This window comes from Colletotrichum scovillei, assembly GCF_011075155.1.
Source record: "Colletotrichum scovillei strain TJNH1 chromosome Unknown Contig00007, whole genome shotgun sequence".
NCBI lineage: Eukaryota > Fungi > Ascomycota > Sordariomycetes > Glomerellales > Glomerellaceae > Colletotrichum > Colletotrichum scovillei.
The window spans coordinates 1-18,634 of record NW_023336265.1 but is presented as its reverse complement, the minus strand read 5'-3'; the positions used below and the strand labels follow the sequence as shown (position 1 = coordinate 18,634).

The 18,634-nt window shown below is 53.3% G+C and overlaps 3 protein-coding genes across 3 annotated transcripts; 2 read left to right on the top strand and 1 right to left on the bottom strand.

Moving 5' to 3' along the window:
- Positions 1–661: 661 nt before the first annotated feature.
- Positions 662–1,492, top strand: HER10_EVM0000258 (AIG2-like family protein; the record flags this gene model as incomplete). Its single annotated transcript, XM_035470048.1, has 4 exons — positions 662–692; positions 755–762; positions 832–1,276; positions 1,407–1,492. 4 exons carry the CDS (start codon positions 662–664, stop codon positions 1,490–1,492), a joined length of 570 nt encoding a protein of 189 aa, XP_035331128.1.
- An 8,220-nt stretch (positions 1,493–9,712) lies between these two features.
- HER10_EVM0006941 (endoglucanase) lies at positions 9,713–10,936 on the top strand (the record flags this gene model as incomplete). The annotated part of the gene is made up of 1 exon (XM_035476512.1): positions 9,713–10,936. The coding sequence occupies one exon, from the start codon at positions 9,713–9,715 to the stop codon at positions 10,934–10,936; it is 1,224 nt and encodes a 407-aa protein (XP_035331561.1).
- Positions 10,937–12,138: 1,202 nt separating this feature from the next.
- HER10_EVM0002437 (uncharacterized protein) lies at positions 12,139–15,634 on the bottom strand (the record flags this gene model as incomplete). Its single annotated transcript, XM_035472148.1, has 4 exons — positions 12,139–13,355; positions 13,394–13,858; positions 13,915–15,470; positions 15,519–15,634. 4 exons carry the CDS (start codon positions 15,632–15,634, stop codon positions 12,139–12,141), a joined length of 3,354 nt encoding a protein of 1,117 aa, XP_035331276.1.
- Positions 15,635–18,634: the final 3,000 nt, after the last annotated feature.

Genomic DNA, 18,634 nt, shown 5'->3' with positions numbered 1-18,634 from the left:
ACGTGAGCTCTCAAATTTCCAAAGGCAGTCGCGAAGCTGGGGGAACCAGCCGCCAAATCATTTGGCGCTAGGCATCTGAAGAATATTGATCCGTGGCTCAGACTCCATAAAAGATCCACCCGGAGTGCTCGCCGGGCCGCTTCTGGGGGCAGGGGTGTTTGCCTAAAGCGCCTTATCTTGCCTGGGGAGCGATAAGAGCTCCGGCCGCCGGTGAATCGTGGTCCGGAGGCGGGCCGGGATTCCACTTCATTCTTCGGCCACCTTTGTTCAACTTTACAACGTTGCTTGCCTGCCTCAGTTTTCTTTCAAGTTTACCAACCGCTTCTTTCGCAGGTACGTTGTTCTTTCAGGTTTGTGTAAAGCCCACAAAGAGACGCGCATACAACGGTTTTGCCTGTTGGCATTTCTTGGAAGTTGTCAGTCCATCTTGACCAGGCAGACGAATATTCAAAAGTTTGGATAGAGAGACATGAGTGAGTCACAGGTCATATTTGAGACCCAAGAGTAGTATATAGAAGCTAGACTCTCCTGCATTGGATTCTGTCCGAAAGCTGTCCATTTTCAACACGACAACTTTCATCTGGCCAATTTCAAAACCTCACAAAGTTATTCTGACAACAACACGCAACCTCCTATCAAATACCAATACAACACCTTCAAAATGAGTGGGCCGCACACAGCCTTCTTCTATGGTAAGTCCGGTTGGAGTTTTGGTTTTTGATCCTTGATTGTCATGAGCTAACAATATCGACAGGCACTCTGGTCAGTTCTTCATCGTCACCCTCCTCAAACTCCAAAGGAGCTCTCATGTCACTGATACTTGGCCCCTAGATGGAGCCCAAAGTCTTCTTCACAGTTGTCCAAGGCAACGGCAACCCGCCCCAGGCAATCAAGGACCTCTACACATTCACCCCCGCCCTCCTGCACGACCACACCCGCCACCGGGTCCAGCTCGCCGACTACCCGGGCATGATTCCCGAAGCCGGCGGCTCCGTTCTCGGCATCTACGCGACGGGCCTCACGGACGCTAACGTCCTCAAGCTCGACTTTTTCGAGGGCTCAGAGTACGAGAAGAAGATGGTCACCGTCAAGGTCCGTAGCGGCGACGGTGCCAGTGCTGGTGCCGGTGGTGGTACGGAGCAGAAGGAAGAGGACAAGCAGGCCATGGCTTACATCTACAAGCGCCCGGAGAACCTGGAGCGTGTGGAGTGGTCGTTCGAGGAGTTCCGCAAGGACAAGATGCACGTCTGGACGCGCGAGAGCTACGTCTTTGAAGGTGAGACCAGCGACTCATCCCGGCTTCGATCTGTCCATGGGGGGCGGGCTGGCTCGGCTGGCCTAGGGGAGGGCTCAGTTCCGACGTGTTGGACTACTCTTTCCGCTAACATTGGTAAAATCACATCCAGGCTGCGACGATTATGCAGAGTTTGAGAAGGCCGAGAAGGAAGATGCAAACGGTCACGAGGAGAAGAAGGATGATGTTGCCAAGTAGAGCGGTTGCTTAGCCCCAGGACTTGGGTCAGCATACTTCTGTTTTTTTCTTGCTCTTCTTCTACGCATGGCGGCAAACGGCATTATTTGATGGGCTCTCACGACAGGCAGGCAGCCGACGCAGGTCTGCAACTGGGCCGATAGGGCGGTGTGAAGTGGACATGTCAGCGCCGGCTCACGGCATTGGAGAGAGTTGAGCCGCCGCCGCCCACACATGGCAGACGGGCAATCACGATGTGACGGATAGATGAAACCAGGACGCGATATCAGCAAATAGAGAAGACGACGTCTAGCTAACCAGCCATGCCCCGGGAATGAGTCAATGACTGCCGCCAGCCTTGGCGCACAGGGCTGCAGAGCGTGAGTACGTGTGCCTTCTCCCCCGTGATGTGATGTGATGCTGTCGTGGCTGTCGTCGTCGTCCTATTGCCAAGTTTGGGCGGCAATGCAACCATTCAAAGCGGGGGAAGCCCTCAATCCGAGGAGCAGCCTTGATGATATCAGCAACGCCCATGATAAGTGCACTAATACTCGCTGACCGCAACACAGCTTCTGAGTGGTCCACGCTTATGCAAGCTTGCTGAGAGACCATGCAAGCCCGGCGTTTTTGTTGAGCGGCTGAGAATCATGCCACGGAAAAACGAGCCACAGCAGCTTGAACTAGCTCAGGAACAGGCGCCAATACATCGTGTGAAAGCGTGTAAAGTGCCCGCCTCCTCGTGAACAATGCCGACCCACTCTTGAATTCTGAATTCAAGCATGCTAGTAGCGGCTGACTCTTGAGGGCCGGGATTTCCAGCTATGCAAGGATAGTAGTCCAGAGGCATCCGATGAAGAACACTATATCGGTACTATATCGGTATCTGTAAAGCTGTGCTCTTGTGGCACAGGAAGCGAAGCGAACTGGTCCCACGTACCGCAAAGCTGGTCCCTTTTCTCGGGAAGCACGAATTACGAGCCACAAGGGGCCATGTATACGAGAGATCTTTGTGGCTCCGGCAGGCAGGGGAAGCCACACCGCGCCACAAGCCGTTGCTCGCAAGGTGGTACCGAACAGGGGTGGCTGATGGCGGGTGGCGTTACCTGGGAAATATTCGGATCTCCTCGTGAGGTTGTGGCTCAGAGGCGATCTTTCATGCCGAGGCGCGCTCGAATTGGGTGTTCGCCAGGGATGCCCCTCCCCACCGAGATTGATATGTGTCGTTGCCCATGACTTAAGCTGATGGCGGCTCGACTGCCCAAAGGAGGACCGCACGACGGCAAAGAATAGGGTATTGGCAAGGGGCCATCAGGTGGTAGAGGTCATGTCGGGGAATTCATGCGTGAGCGGGAACGGGTGCCGTTTCGTAGCTGGTACGGCGCTAGGCTGTGTGCGCTGGCGGGCGATCAGTGTCGCAAGTACGAGACTCGGTTCAACCAGATCGTCCGAACATGAAGGAGAAGTTGAGAAAAGACGGGCCTCCCAGCGCTGGCTGCCTTCTCAGCTCCCGTGGGTGCGTGGCTCCCTCCCACACCTCCCTCCCTTACTCGAGTCGTCTTTCCAGACGGCGCTTGTCGAGCCTGGGCTCATTCTACCCAATGCCCAACCAGCTGCGATGTTCAGGGGAGGCAGTAACACGGACGTGGACGGGCCAAGATGAAGAAGGAGGGATTTGTCGAAATCATCAGACGATGGAAATCTCGACCAGGGGCAATAGCGTACCGGACTCAAAGGAACCAGAGCTATCTGTGTAGTTGATAGATGAGGATATGTCGACGCATGGGTAAAGAATTACGTACTGCGCCGCGCGCAACGAACCGACCGGAATATCTCGTCTCTTGTTTCTCCCAGCGTCACCCTCCCTCCCCTCTCACGTGAATAAGCAAGTGTTATGAGCCTCTTTTCTTTCTTGCGAGCGGTCCCTGTCGATATCCACTCGGCCGTGGATTTCGGGCCACCACCATCCGGGAATTGGACGGTGGACCACGGGGTGGCGATCAGCAACGTGACAGTGGACAACAGCCGGTGAAATGTCCCACTGCGGTCGGGCAAAGGCCGGGGGACAGTGATACGTATTCATACGCAGTAGAGACTCGGAGAGGAGAGAGTAGAATCTGCAGGGTTCAGGTTGATGGGCCGTGGTCGCTTTGGGCACTGGGGGTTTGATGAACCGTGAACGTGCCAGAGTGACAGCCGGGCGACGGGCTGCGTCTATGGTCGCAGAAAGAGCAGCTAGCTGCTAAGAACGGAGTAGAAGACGCATGAAATGTTCAGTAGGCCTGAGAGCTTTGGCGCACGATACTTGGTTGTCGTAAGTGCACGTCGTCGTCCCGTTGCTGTCAAACGACTGGTCAACGTCAGAGCAACCGGAGGGGTTAAGCACCTTTAGGCTGACAGCTCGTGACAGGTGCTCAGCTAACGAACGAAGCTGGTTCGTTTCCTAGAGCGCTTACTCCAAACGCGGCGGATAGGAAGAGGGGGAAAGGTCGTTGCGACGACGTTCTCTCGATGAAGTTGGACAAAGAAAAACGACTGGCCCCGGTGTGCTAAGACTGAATCACAGATGCCATGCGATGCGGCAATGCCATGCCATGTTCCCGCTTTCCGCGGTCCGCGATGGCCTGTGATTGTGACGGGACTGAACATCTGAACTGACTGGCCTAAAGAAACAAACGGTCAAAAAAGCTTAGCTTGGGAAAAGATTCAAAAACACGCAGGAACCATATGATGCCGCACGCGGCACAATTACTGCGTACCGGTCATGGTAATCCCATTAACAGGTGACTGTTAATATCCCATTGATTCGTTGTCAGTGGTTCGTAGGTGCAGGTTCAAATGTCCGAAAGGAGAAGAGGCGAACTTGGGTGGTCGTGAAACTGGCTTCGTTTCACATCCTCGCTTCTGCGCAGGGGTGCTGGAGTTGGGGGCTCCTGCAGGCTGCCAGTCACCAGTGCACCATCACTGACCAGTGCCCACTGCCAGCAAGTCAAGTCTCGTCTCCTCCTTAGACATTTTGCAGGAAACCACCTCACCACGACCACCTTCCACGAGACCCTGTGTCCACTACAACGTAGCATGTGTGACGACTGATTAGCCTACCATTTGTTCCTAGACGATGGTATATTAGCACATAAGGTGCGACGGAGAAAGGAATGAACCCATGCCAAAGTACCTAGGGCTTCCGTCAGGTGCACTTGTGAAGTGGGCACGATTAACGAGAGGGCAGAAAAGGCCTCAACTTGTCAAGTTGTGTGGACTTGGACTCCGTCGCCTGTGGACAGGAGGACTCCCAGCCCGGGGGTACGTGAACCCCTGATGGACCGAACCGAAAAAATGCACAGAACTTCAGAGAAGCGAGAAAACATGCCCCTGCCGTTACCAACGTCGTCTTTTTCACCAACCCCTGTGCCCCTGCACTTGCACAGGAGGATCTGCTCGCCTGCCCCCGCTAAATCGGAGAGCAGGCGGGGAACATCCAGATGGGCAGGTCGCAGTGTCAGGGGACTTTGGCCTGTCCTTTGCATGTCAACATGGGTACGCAGCGCACTAGGTCTCGGCACTGGGATGAGAGACTTTTTCGGAGAGAGAAGAGAAAGAAGCAAGTGCGCATAGCATAGTGAAAACGAGTGGCTGTCGTGAGCCGCTCACCTCGTTCCTTATTTTCATGTCTTCGGTGGGGAGACCGTTGATCGTTTAAAGCAACTAATAAGGTAGACCGCCACAACCCATATGCACCACTTTGTCTCTATCTTGACCTGAGGCTTAGGTAAGGTGGTCCACGCACACACGTGTAAGGTACGGAGTACGGATACGGATGTGGTCCCCACTATCAGGCCAACACCGGGAGATAAGGTACACTGCCACCGCGGCACTACCGGGAAGAGACTTATGACGTGTTAAGACAGCAGCCGCAGTAAACGAGTGTGCGGATTGTACAGCGGTGCTCCCTCCCACTTACCTTTCTTTCTCTTAAGATTTCGCCTTCCACAATCCACAAGCCAAAACGTCCACTCTAAATGCGCCTTGTGGCCTAGGGCCGGGGCCAGAGGGGTACAGTAATACCGAGGTCGAGACGGAGTAGATTGAGTTGGGGGAGCAGCCGATGACAATTCAACTCTCTCACTTTACGTTACTCAAGTCATCGTAGACTTCCCACAACGGGGATGACCCATCACTGACTCGGGAGAATCTTGTCGATCAACGCGACTTTGTTCATATTGGGTCTTGGCTTCTTAGCTTGTCAAGCGACAATGCGCACAATGGACGGAGGGATGGGGCCTGACTGATACACTGCATTCCGTGCATTGCTCCCTCCCTCACGTAAGGTACCTATCAGTATGTATCACTCAGCGCACCGAGGTGTGGAGGTGTGTCTCTCGGTGTGGACGGTGAGCTGAACTAGCAACAAGGTGTGCCCCCCGAGTAGAAGTCAAGGCATCTCGTTCCCAAAGTCTCACTACCGGCTCGAGATGCCCGTTGCATGTCTCGCTTTCGCCTGGCATGCTGAGGTCTGGGATATTCTTTTTTAGTTCTTCTTCACCTTAGTCAAGAGTAAGACATCTTGACATACAAGTGGACTGAGGATGATTGTCGGTCCCAGAAGTGCATGTCTTGGCCAGCGGTGAGTTCACTGCAAAAAAAAGGAATGATATGAAAAATCGCGGAACCAACTCCATCGTCGAACCAGAGTTTGGACATCGTCTGCCCCCTTTCTTCCACGTTCCGTACCCCCTTGCTCATCAGGCCTTGCCGAAAGCCGTGGATGTGTGGTTCAGCGGCACAGCGGATCCCCCCCTGTTCTTCCACGATTTTTTTTTTTTTTGACTTGCGTTTTGCTTTCCGCCCACCTCTCCGATCCCTGACCCTGATATTTCTCTTCCTCTCTTCAACACGTCCTCCAGGCTCCATGTTCCCCCGTTGCCCGCTTCGTGCGTGCACCAAGCTCATTGGGCTGGATGGGCGGGTGAGGCTCGCTGCGCGACAACGGCGGCGACACCATGACAGTCCAGTCCAGTCGTTGCATGTCTTGGTCTTGACTCTTGAAAAACCCCCTTGCCCATCCCTTTTGGCGTTAGTCCACATCAGGAATGAGTGCGCTCTCATAACCCCTGCGCTCAGAATCGTCGACAGGGGGCAATGGGCCAATTCTGTCTTCTCCCACACCAAGGCGCTGGACTCTCGCTCACGAGGTGAGCATCCGAAAACGCAGGCCCTGTTAGCTGGGAAAGCGGCGTAGCCAATGCGATCAGGCAGGGTTGCGCCGCACCGTGACGTATCTCTCTCCCGCGAGGGTATGCGAGGGATCTAAGTGGCCGCCACCAAGGCCTCTTGGGCGACAGAGAGCGAGGGTCGCAAAAGATGGCCGCCGATGGATCACCACTACCCAAGTCCCGTCTCCGAATCCAAGGTTCGACATGTCCTGATTGGAGGCCGCCTATTGTCCCAAATAAGAAAGGGGGAGAAACGACGTTCGGCAAAGCGCGAAAAGTCTGGAATGGAATGGACTGGACTGCTTCGCCCTTTTCGTGTTTCGACGATCTTGACTTTGGACCCAGTCAGTGCATACGGACGAGCCGTCAGTCAGCAAACGAGCCGCGCTACCGTGCCGCGCTGTCTGTTTGCCTGTCAGGCAAAGTTCTGGTGTTGAAGAATTAACTACCAGGCCCAGGTATACTACGCTGATCCTAGGACCTTGAGGCTTGGCGAGGCGAAGGCAACAACTTGCCTCATTGCCGTCCAAGGTTGGAAAAAGAATATACACCGGATGAGATGACTAAACTTGCATCGCAACGCCTCCCTTCTAATCTAGCCTCGAGCAAGACTAAGATAGTCTGGACGAATGCATTTAGTAACAGGAACAGGACGGGAACCAAGAATACTAGAGAATTGGGTGTGGCATTCTGACTCTCACAACCAGAAGGACTACTGCATGCTGTGATCATCTCCCAGATGGTGCCTTGCAGTAGTCCCCGCCGATTTTGGTGCTTCTCCTGTCTTGAAAGCTGCAGCTCGAGCGCTTCAATGTTCCTACCGCTCTTCTAGAGCAAGTTGAGGGTTGCCATCTACGCACTAGATGGAAACATGTGGTTGCACCTATGCGATCCTCCATATTCCCGTGCCTACCATCCTCGCCCCTTCCAAGTGAACTACGTATATCCGTTCCTGCCTTAGTAGGTAGCATGGAAAGATACGTATAGACGGGACGTTTCTACTATGCGAAAAAAGGAGCTGGTGCCAAAAGAGTACGTATCGAGAGAGGCAAGGAACCGTGCACTCGTGCTCCGTTAGCGTGTCCCGAGCACCCAATGGGACGTCGTTCCTGGACGGGAGTGGTAAGGGTACGTACTGCGTTGTCCGGTGGGTCCCTGGAGTCTAGAATCCACAACACGCACCCATGCTCCCTGCATCATCGCTCCCTGCTCCCTGTCGCCAGTCCCGGACCTCCCCTCCCACTAGCGCACCATCCTCGGTGTCACTTGTCTCTCTTCCCACCTCGTCCCAGCCATTCAATCCTCGCTATCAACGACAGCTCGAAAAACTCCTCACCAATCCCTCCCCTATAGTCTATACCACTTCGAAGCTGGTCCACAGATGCACCACAGGACAACCCTCCCTCCTCCCCCGCCTTTGGCTGTCCTTGGCTCCTCCTTAGACAAGTTTAGTCAGGGGCATCCGTCGCTCGAAAAGACCGCAGCCCAACCCGCAACGCACCATGGCGCGCCTTGCTGCAAGGTCCCCGTCCCTCCATGTCCCACCCACATCTACATACCAAAGTCCACCACCATCTGTCTTTCCCAGGAACATGGCATGGTCTTACCGTCTTAGCCTCTGCCGCGAGACCATGGGTCAAAGTCGACAGGCAGACGACAGCCGCAGCTCGAGCTCCAGATGGCCACCCACACCCTGACTGATCACCTATACTCCGTACTCATCTCCATGTCCTTTTCCTCTCTGTCCTCCACACCCCTGCCCACTCACAAGAATGTTTAGTCCGGTCTTTTTGAGCCATGTCGAAACAAGCCGAGGGGCATGTCTCCGGCCTATCATAGCCTCAAGGCCATGCCTCTCCTTCTTCAACGGCCTGCCCCTGTACCCCTCGGTCGATCCACAATGCTTCGAATCCCCTTGATCTGATGCCCATGTCTGGTCTTGACTGGCCCATTTGGCTCAACGCCTGTCTAAAAAGAACGCCATGTCTCTCTCGTCCCAAGTGGACCGATCTTGTTCAGCTACTCATCCTCCCGGTCCGACCTCCAGTCCATCCTTCTCCAGTCCTTCTGGGATTACCGCCGTTCTCTGCTGCAGCTCGTGCTTATTGCTTTTTTGCCTCTCCTTTCCCGTATCCATTCGTTTAGTCACTAAGTCACTCTCTGCACACTAAGCCCGGCATATTCTGTCCGTGGGGCCCTGTCAGTCACAGTCACTAAGGTACTCACTTCGTTTTTGCCCATCATCCCTTTTGGTCTGTTTCCGGTCTTATAAGACCTGGCCTTGTCCGACCTCACAATCCCATTCTACTACTCCTCATCCTCTCGGACCATCACGTCTTCTCGCATTCTTTGGGCTTGGAAAGAACTTGTCGTTTCGACATCTTACCTTCTCTCACTTCTCATTCAACAAAGGCTAGTCCTTATTCTTCTTCACAACTTCCATCAACATATCCAACTCGCCTGGTGCAAATACCATCCTTTCCGGAATCAAACGAATATCGAAACTTCGAGACCCATCGACAGCTATCCGATTCTCAACCTTCACTCCAACACTTTTTTGTTGAAACATCCCGCAACGTCAAAGCCTCCTAGCAAGACAAAGCGAGACGACATTGTAAGTAACCTGGAATGTTACGAGGACCCTCTTCAAAGGAACGGCACGCAGCCTCGGCCGTCCTGGGCCCGATTCGATGCCTTTGTCCGACATCGCGGCCCGCGCTGTATCACAAACAATGTCATTCTTCGAAGGCACCCAGTCCCGTCACACCGGGACTTTCACGGTCGTGGCTGTGGCTGGTTGCTTCGAGTCGGGCCTGTTGAGGAACAGATGCGCTGTCGAAGATGCTGGATCTTGTGTAATGGCTAGGTTGAGATCGAGAACTAACATGCTTTATAAAGGTACTCATTCTTCGGAAACCACAACTTCTTTCCAACTCAACTCACAGTCACAACGACAACCACACGATACCTAGATTCTTACGTCTGGAACGTTTTAGATTCTTAACTTCACAACTCAAAAAACTCACTCAACATGTACGCCAACGCAATCGTCGCCTTCGGCCTGGCCACCCTCGCCAGTGCTCACATGAAGATGAGCTCGCCCGTCCCCTACGACGCCGCCAACCTCAACAACAGCCCCCTGGATGCCAGCGGCAGTGATTTCCCTTGCAAGGCTAGCAGCTACAACGCTGCTGGTGCCTCCAACGTCTACGCTCAGGGCGCCACCGGCGAACTCGCCTTCATCGGTTCTGCTGTCCACGGCGGTGGATCTTGCCAGGTTTCTATCACCTACGATGCTAAGCCCGACAAGAATAGCGTCTGGAAGGTCATCAAGTCCATTGAGGGAGGCTGCCCGGCCAAGAATACTGCCGGCAACCTCGGTGACAATGCCAACCAGCAGGGCAAGGACACGTACGATTTCACCATTCCCAAGGACATCCCCGCCGGTAACGGTACCATCGCTTGGACTTGGTTCAACAAGGTCGGAAACCGCGAGATGTACATGAACTGCGGACCCGTCACCATTACCGGAGACGCCGGCTCTCAGACTGCCTATGAGGCCCTTCCCGACATGCTCGTTGCCAACATCAACGACTGCAAGGTCACTGACAGCACCGATCTCAAGTTCCCCAACCCAGGCTCTTCTGTTGACATCTTTGCTTCTGGCGAACTCACCGAGCTCCCCGATACCCCGGCCTGCAATGCGCTCAAGGCTGGTGGTGGTTCCGGCGGCGGCTCTACCGGCTCTCCTGCCCCCAGCTCTACCGCCGGTAACGGAGGTGCCGCGCCCACTTCTGCTCCTACCTCCGCCCCGGCTTCATCCAAGCCCTCCGCTTCCAAGCCTACCGGCAACGCCTCCCTTCCCGGCGGCGTCTTCATCACCGTTCCCGCCAACGGTGGCGCCTCGGCCACTCCTACTGCCTCTGCCTCCGCTACTAAGGCACCTGCAGTTACTCCCAGTGCTGCCCCTTCTGCCGCTCCCTCCGCCGCTCCCTCGTCTGGCACCGGAAGCGGCAACGGCACCACCGCCGGTGCTCAGACTGTCGGCGCCGCCTGCACTGATGAGGGCGCCTGGAACTGTGTCGGAGGCAGCTCCTTCCAGCGCTGCGCTAGCGGTACCTGGTCATCTGTCCAGGCCCTCGCTGGCGGTACCTCTTGCACTGCTGGCATCAGCGCCGAGTTGAGCATGGTTGTGACCCGAAACGGCCGCAAGCGTGCTCTCCGCCAGCGCTCCCTTCGCTTCCGTTCCGCCTAAGCTGGTTGATGGCGGACTCTTTTAACGAACGGTTTAGCATTTACGGGATATGATACCTCGGGAGCACACTGGTCGAGTCATGATCAACATACAGGATACGACACATTCAGATCTACGGCGTTTTGTTTTTTCTTCTCCTTGAACATTTACAACCATTTTTGTATATATCACTGTACACTTTTTCGCATGCCCACATCAGGGTCACATGTTTAGATCACTCTTGGTCAATAGGGGGGAAAAAGTGAGAGATCTTCAATAGCATAAACATTTGCTCATCAATTCCTTTCCGAATTCTGATTCCATGTGACGTGAAACCATTAGTCGAACTGCCTACATGCCTGAAGGCTCACTCAGCTCCCAGGTAGCTACAATGCGCCCATTTAATTCCAAAGCTTCACACCTCATCTTCTTATCCCTAGTCAAAGCGCAAATGTGCGCCTGGCCACTCAAAAATCAGAGCTCGACAATCCGATGTGGTCACTCTAACACGCACTGCGGGGAAGGCCCTTGAATGTGGTCGGTGACCTCGTGGGGTTTGAGGGAGGAGGGGTTTGCTTTGTGGACAAGACAGGGAGCTTGACATAACTATAACCTTCCCAGTACAACAGAGAGGAAATTTGTTCCATGTTTAACAAGCACACGCCAATTCACAACAGCGTTTGATGTTTGAGAGTTTTGGCGTGGGGCCCTCTTCGAATGGGAGCTGTTCCCTGTCGAGCTGAGCGATACTGACACATGCCACTTCAGACGGGAGGGTGCGCATGGGCCGAGATCGACACCGAGGGACTGAGAGAATGGGTGTGTGGACGAAAGTTTGCAGACGGGGACGATTACATGGGCACTCCCGCTCGCACTAGACGAACTGTAATTCTTCTCGTCTCTTTATCTTTTGTTTGACATTTGTATCGATTTCAGCCCTGAGCTTGATGCGAGATTCGTGGACCGCGTTTGTGATATGCATATTCCCTGGGTATAATTCTTTTCCCAATCAACCATAGCTCGTCGCTTTCGCGTCTCTGGCGATCCTCTCTCTCTTCCCCCGCATTTTCGAAGGTGGTGAGGCAATGTCGAGTGACCATAAACACTCCAAACTTGATCTGGAGAGAAAGGAAGATAAAAAACGCCTTGCCGTCTCCGTGTCGTTCGATGTTCCGTGTCGTGATTTCGTCCCATCCAGAAAACGCCTTGCCAATCGCCACCTCTCATAGCCAGGTATCCCCGCCCTTCTCGGCCCTCCTACCCATCACCCGACTCAGCAATCCTTTCCTGGGTTCCGTATCCCCCTTTCTCAGCGAAGAAAGCTTAACCGGCACCACGAACGGGTCGAGTTCGATGCCCACGTTCGCCCGCCCGTCGTCGCCAACGTACCGTCCGAAACTGAACGTCGCGCCCTGTAGGCTCTCGGGCCCGTCGTACTCGCGTACCGCCCTGCTCGGCGCGATGTAGGCGAGGATCGACCCGATGGTCGTCGGCATGCGGGGGAGGAAGTGCTTGATGGAGAAGCCGTAGAGCGCGGCGGCGACGACGATGTTGATGCCGAGCACCACCAGGCTGATGACGAGCGCGGTGGCGTCCATGAAGATGCGCGTCTCGGTCCTGCGCTGGACGCCCCCCATGATGGTGACGGGCTGCGGGTATTCGAGGAAGAGGAAGGACGGGTTCAGGCCCAGCATGAGGACGTAGAGCTGTCGGTAGATTCGTTCGACGGTCGGTGCGAGGGCGGTCGCGTTCGGGAAGACGGTCGGGTCGAGGACGTGGCTGTCCGGGTCGGAGATCTTGATCAGGTAGTTGAACCAGTCCAGGGACAGGCTGTCGTTGTGCCATCGTAACCCGTCTTTGAAGAAGATCTTGTTGAGCAGGACCGCGATCGCGTCGGTGTGGTTGGTGGACATGGGGTAATCGAGAGTCGGCGACGGCTCGGATGCCAGAACGGAGTGGAAGACGCGACCGTCGCGGTCTACGGTGACGTCGAACATTGCTGTCGTGAAGGTCGGCTCGCAAACGACAAAAGTAGATTCCATCTTTCCATCCTTCTTGTCCGTGATATTCGGGGCCCTTGCCCAGCCCATGCTGAAAGCAACGTTGCAAGGAACCAAATTGTTGCTGTCGCCAAACATCCTGACCTCCTCAGCTGCACATTCTCCCTTCTGTGGTAAGTGCTGGGTGGCGTTGAAATCGAACGAGTAAGCCTGGTGAGTAGTCGGGCAGTTGGGAACAGCTTCACCGTTACGGGTATATGTGTAGTTGATCACGGGAGCTTTGACCGTCGATTCGAAGGTCCCGATGGAGGAACATGACGGGTTCAAGCCGAATCCTCTCGTTCGTGCCGTATAGCTATCGCTCGTACCCTCAACCCCGGGTCCAAGGGTAAATGGCTGGAAAAAGTAGTCATGGGTAATCCAAGCGGGAAGAGGTGTACCTTGAGAGATGTTGTTCATCGTCGTGTGAAAGGCACACCATAAGCTGCATCGTCGTAGAAAGGCACACCATAAGCTGCAACACTACTAGCAAATAGCTGCCTGGCCTGGTCGGAGTAGATTGCTGTGCCGTTCAACTGTGGCATAAGGCTCTGCTGAAACTCTTGCGGACTTTGAATCACTATCGGAAATTCATTGAAGAGACCACCGAGGCCGACGGCGAGTAGATTCGAAAGTAGCGCCAAGACACATATCGCCATGAGCATGAAATGACCAGACTTCGCTGCGCGCCATAGTGCCAGTTGAGGAGGCACAGACGTGTATCTTGCGTTGATAGATCCGCCAGCAGTCTTTCGACCCGTCCATAGATCCCGGAATGGTTGGATGATGCAGAGGAGTCGGTTGACAAGCACCCAAAAAGGCTCGAGAAGTGTAGCAAATATCGTCGGAACATAGTTTTCCAGGATCTGTAGGACCTCGAAGTTTGTTGTCGGCCGAATGAGCCCTGCTCCAGATTTAGATAACTTTCCGAAAGGGGGGGGGAGGGGGCGACAAGCGGACCTCTATTCTTTTTTTCCTCCAGCTTCAGATAGACGAGCGCAACAACAGCGCTGATCATAGCTAATATCACTGCGAAACCGATTCCGCGTCTCAGAGCCAAAGGCTTCACTGGTGAGTAGTGACCAACCGAGAAGGGGTTCTCAGGCTGGGATAAACTAATGCGTTGACCATCGGCGGGACCATCTCTGACATCGACAACCTTGATAACCATCTGTCTTGTACGACTCTGACAACCGCAGAACAGCTTGAATCTTTGATCTTTAAAGGCCTCTTTGAGAGTGTCTTCGGATACAGCCCCCTTCCCAGCGAATCGGTCAAGAAGAACCGTACTGTTCTGACAGAGGCTGATGAGTGATCCAAGTGAAGCCGGGTCCATGGTCAACCTGCTCGCAGCTCGGAAGCCATGCCACCAAAGAAGGATTGTGAAAATTCCCACGAGACCTAGGAGGCCTTCAACGATGGCGGAAAACAGGCGGCTGACGATGATGCCATGTAGCACATAATCGATTCTTCCCTCACTCATGATTGTGCTGGTACTATTGGCTAGGACACGTCGCAGTGCAAGAGAAAAAAGCATCTTGTGTGTCTTGTTGTAGGCATCTCCCATGACAGTCTCGTTTTCGAATGCATCCAATTGTGTCCTGTTTTGAGCCGCGATGGCAAATCCTACCATCGGTGGCATGGGCCAGATGATGCCCAAATCCTGGACCTGCTGATAATGCTCGAGTAGGATGCCTTGAAAGGGATACTCCCGCCTCGTTGTGCTTTCTACGGAGGAGACTCCGACTCCCAAAAGGTGCTCGAAAGCAGTGTAGTTGAACTCCGTCTCTGGTAGGCGTTCGCGGGGGCCAGTGGGTACCAAGGAATTCTCTATTGGTGCCTGATCGGTTGAAGAGACAGTGACGTTGACCTGCTGTTTGAAGTAGCTGGTTTCGCAGAAAGCCGACGCTATCTTGATCTCTTGCAAGGTTACATTCCAGTGCGACCACATGGACAGGAATTGGTGACCGGCCGCGCTCGGAGGGCAGGTATCATCCCTCGCCAGGTAGTAGTCAGCCCACGCACTGTTCTGGTAGCCAACATAGAGCATCTTGTACGGCCTTTCGCCAGTAGTAGAACCGTACACGTCGATGTCGCTGGCATTGCAGCCTCGGCCATTGATGAAATCATAGGTCCTTTTCTGCGGGGAGCCATGATGGGAGATCTCGCCTGGCCAACACTCTAGTTGAGTCCAAAATTTGGTTGTACTACCTGTCCAGTTGGTTGTAGGTGTGTGCTCCCGCTCTGTGTTAGCTGTGAATGGTAGGAGGGTATAATCTGGTGCTGTGAAAGGTGGCAGAGATTGGTTCAACCAAGTGATGGCATAACCTTCGTTGAGGATAGACTGATCCAGAATCGGTGGTTGATCTGAAGATGAAATTGTTTCCTGGGACGTCGTGGTGTTCATAAACCTCTGAATATTCACAGGCCCTGTTCCGAGTATAGCGCTCTGCAAGGGGGTAATGAGCCAAAAGATGATGACCATGACCGTTCCACCGTAGAAGACCGGCCAATGTCTATCTTATGTAAGTGCCAAGCATGGAAGTGATCGGGTTATGTCTGACCGTCTTTTGGCAGCCTTCAATGGGACGAAAGCAATGAAGTCGTAGGGATAATCGAGAAATATTGAGTGTTCAGCACTGGCACCCTCTGGCTGAGACATCTCCAACCAGGGCTGCATGCGCTTCACGTCGAGATCGATCCAACTCCATAGCAGACTGTAGATGACGGCAATGATTGTAGGTAAAAACAAGTAACAGAAGTTTGCTAACGGCGGTATGTTGTCTGCGGATTCGGATAGGGCGAGCCCTCCTTTGGCTTGGCTTTGCTGTGCCAGTATCTCGATTATGGCCGCAAGGAGGAAGGACGTAAAGGCAAAGGAGAAAAGCACAGGGGCACAGAGAGTCAATGGCTTCCAACCGTGCTTGTGGACTGTTGGAGACGTTAGCTTGCTGCGTTCGACTCTTGGTTCGGCTTCGTATTCGGTTGACCTGTATCAAGACTGCATTCGCTATCTCGTGAATTATGAAACAGAAAGGGCAACGAAGCCTTTCGACTCTGTTTCTCAGGTGAGTCATCTTGGCGTTCTAGAAGCCGAGTTTCATGGACTTCGGGTCCTTTGATGCCCATGACCTCGATGGACAATGGTCGCAGACTGAGGGAGAGTAAAATGCAGGGACCATCAACTGTTATCGGTTGACTGGAAAGAAGCTCAGTCGATCGAAGCTTCAACAAAAGACTCAAGAACCCCTGAGAGAAAGGAAACTAAGGAAGAAAGCCTCCAAAACCAGCTCCGGTAACAAAGGAAACAAGACGAAAGAGAAGACGAGGAAGAGAGATGAAAGGAACTCAAGCCAGACAACTCCTGTTCCTGGGAGACGCAGAACCTTAAGGGAACGAGACTGACAGACTGAACCCGACAGTTTGGGTCGCCGAAACAGACTAAGAGGTTAACTTGCTACCAACAGCATAATCCTCAGCGCGGCAACGAGCCGATGCGCATGATTTTGAGCCGTTCCTGGACTCGAATACTACATCGCGCCAACAGGACGTGATGGCGTCCAGGGATCGTGCACCAACTCGGTGCTCGACGTGGGCCCTCGGCCATGGGTATTGAGGAATGAGAGGTGATGGCTAAGCGCTCGAGAGATGATCGAGGGGCCGCGGCCCTGCGGGGGCTAGACCAGGACCTAGAATGCCTTGCCACTGCTGAGCCTCTTGCAAAGTCATTATTTTGGTCACTGGGCTCGGAATGTCTCTTCTCGAGGTATTTGCAGTCCGCCTTTCCAATTATTCGTATCACATACTCCGTGAGTTGACAACAATGGATAGTATGAGTTGGATGAAGAAGGGGAAGAGGTCGACAAGGGGATGACATTCTGTCTGCAGTGACAAATTGGGTTGCAGTGAACCATTAGGATTAAGCGCCGGGTGCGAGTCTCTTATTGGAGCGCTGAGAATAGGTGTGGACCGACGGTCCATCATGGCAACCCCACTCCTCCGAGGGAGTTATGCAATTGTGCAAGGTGAACACAATCCTTCTCTCGGTCACTTCATCGGCTTGTGCAATGAATTAAGTGAGTGTGAGCTAGACTTGTTGAAGATAGACCAGACGTTGCGGTAGAGTGAGGCCAGCCATTGTATCGGAGTTATCCCGAACGCCGGCGTCTTGTAGCGTAAATGACGGGAGACGGAGTATGGGCCCCATATATTCCGAATGTTGTCCCGTAGGTGGGGCCGGCCCGTCGGTCATCACAGACTACCACAAAGCTTGACACATAGTGTTTTCGATCCGGTGATGCTAACCTGGAAGGGATAATCTATGGGCTTTAATCTTTAGGAGCAAGCATATTCGAAACTCCGTTCTTAGTCTACCTTTACCTCCACACACCTCAAATTTATATGGCGGAGATAGCGTGGATCGATACTACTTGAGGATCATACATTGGCCTTTAAGAATAAGTTTCCCAAAGTTACAACATCAGTCCAGTCGCTAATCGTTGATTTCTTATACCACAGGTGAAAAAGGAATGATACGAGTAGCCTCGTAATTCCAGCGCCCCATTCTTCACCGGCTTCTACCTTTCCAATTTCGGTAGGCAGCCATCTTCTAAATGATTTACTCCCTGAGGCCATCCCAAAGAGATGCTCAATCTTTAGAGAGACTCAAAGATATTCAATTATCACCCTACTGATATTTTGATGCTCATTTGCTTCATACACAACGCCAGAAAACAACGTAGCTTCGCCGATGTTGCGGTGCTAGGTCAAGGTAAAACGCTCAGTAGCTATATTTATATCATAGCACTTAGCCTGCGAGAAGACTAGACGGAGGTATGGATATTATCGTTACTATTATAGGTAATAACGACATTGCGATTATCTAATTGAGATGCTGGTAACATGATCTCGAGGGCACCAAGGCGGAGGGACACCTGGGGCGTTACTGCTTGTATCAGTTGAACAGAAAGGTAGATGATGACGAGAAGTCATTCCAGATCATGTTAACCCATCATCGGTACCACTACGTATAATCCAAACAGTCTACCTAGTATAAATTCTTCACTCCTGGAACTTGCACGCGACGTTAGGAGATTGGTAGCCTAAGAGACGGGAAGATACCTAGTCCTTGGCTTAGTTCCCCTGGTGTAAGTTGTGGCAGCATGTTGCTCGGCTGAATACCTGTGAACTTGGCCATGAAGGCGTATAACGTGCGAAAATGTGACATGCTTAATGATCAGCTTGGCATACCTAGATACTATCTCTTCAATCATCATATACAACGGGACCTCCGCCGAGGTGAATGGCTCCTTATCGACACTCCTCACTCTTACCCGTTGACCTTCTTAAAATGCTGCGTAAAATCGTACCTCACCTCAAAGCTCCCCATCATCAACTCCTTCATAAACCCCGGATCCTTCTCAGCCCGCACACACATCTGCATAAACCCATCCCTCTCCAACCTCGTCCCCGGATCCGCATCAGACACCCGCCTAAAGTTCTCCTGCGATATAGGGTCGATGATCGTCTTCCACTTCTCCCGCCTCTTCTCGCTATACAGATCGAGTATCCCTTCGTCCGCCACCCCGTCCCATATCCCCGCAAGACAGTCGTACAACCCACCGACATCGACGAACCCGCCCGTGATCCCCAGGCCACCCCAGGGGTTACACGTGCGCCG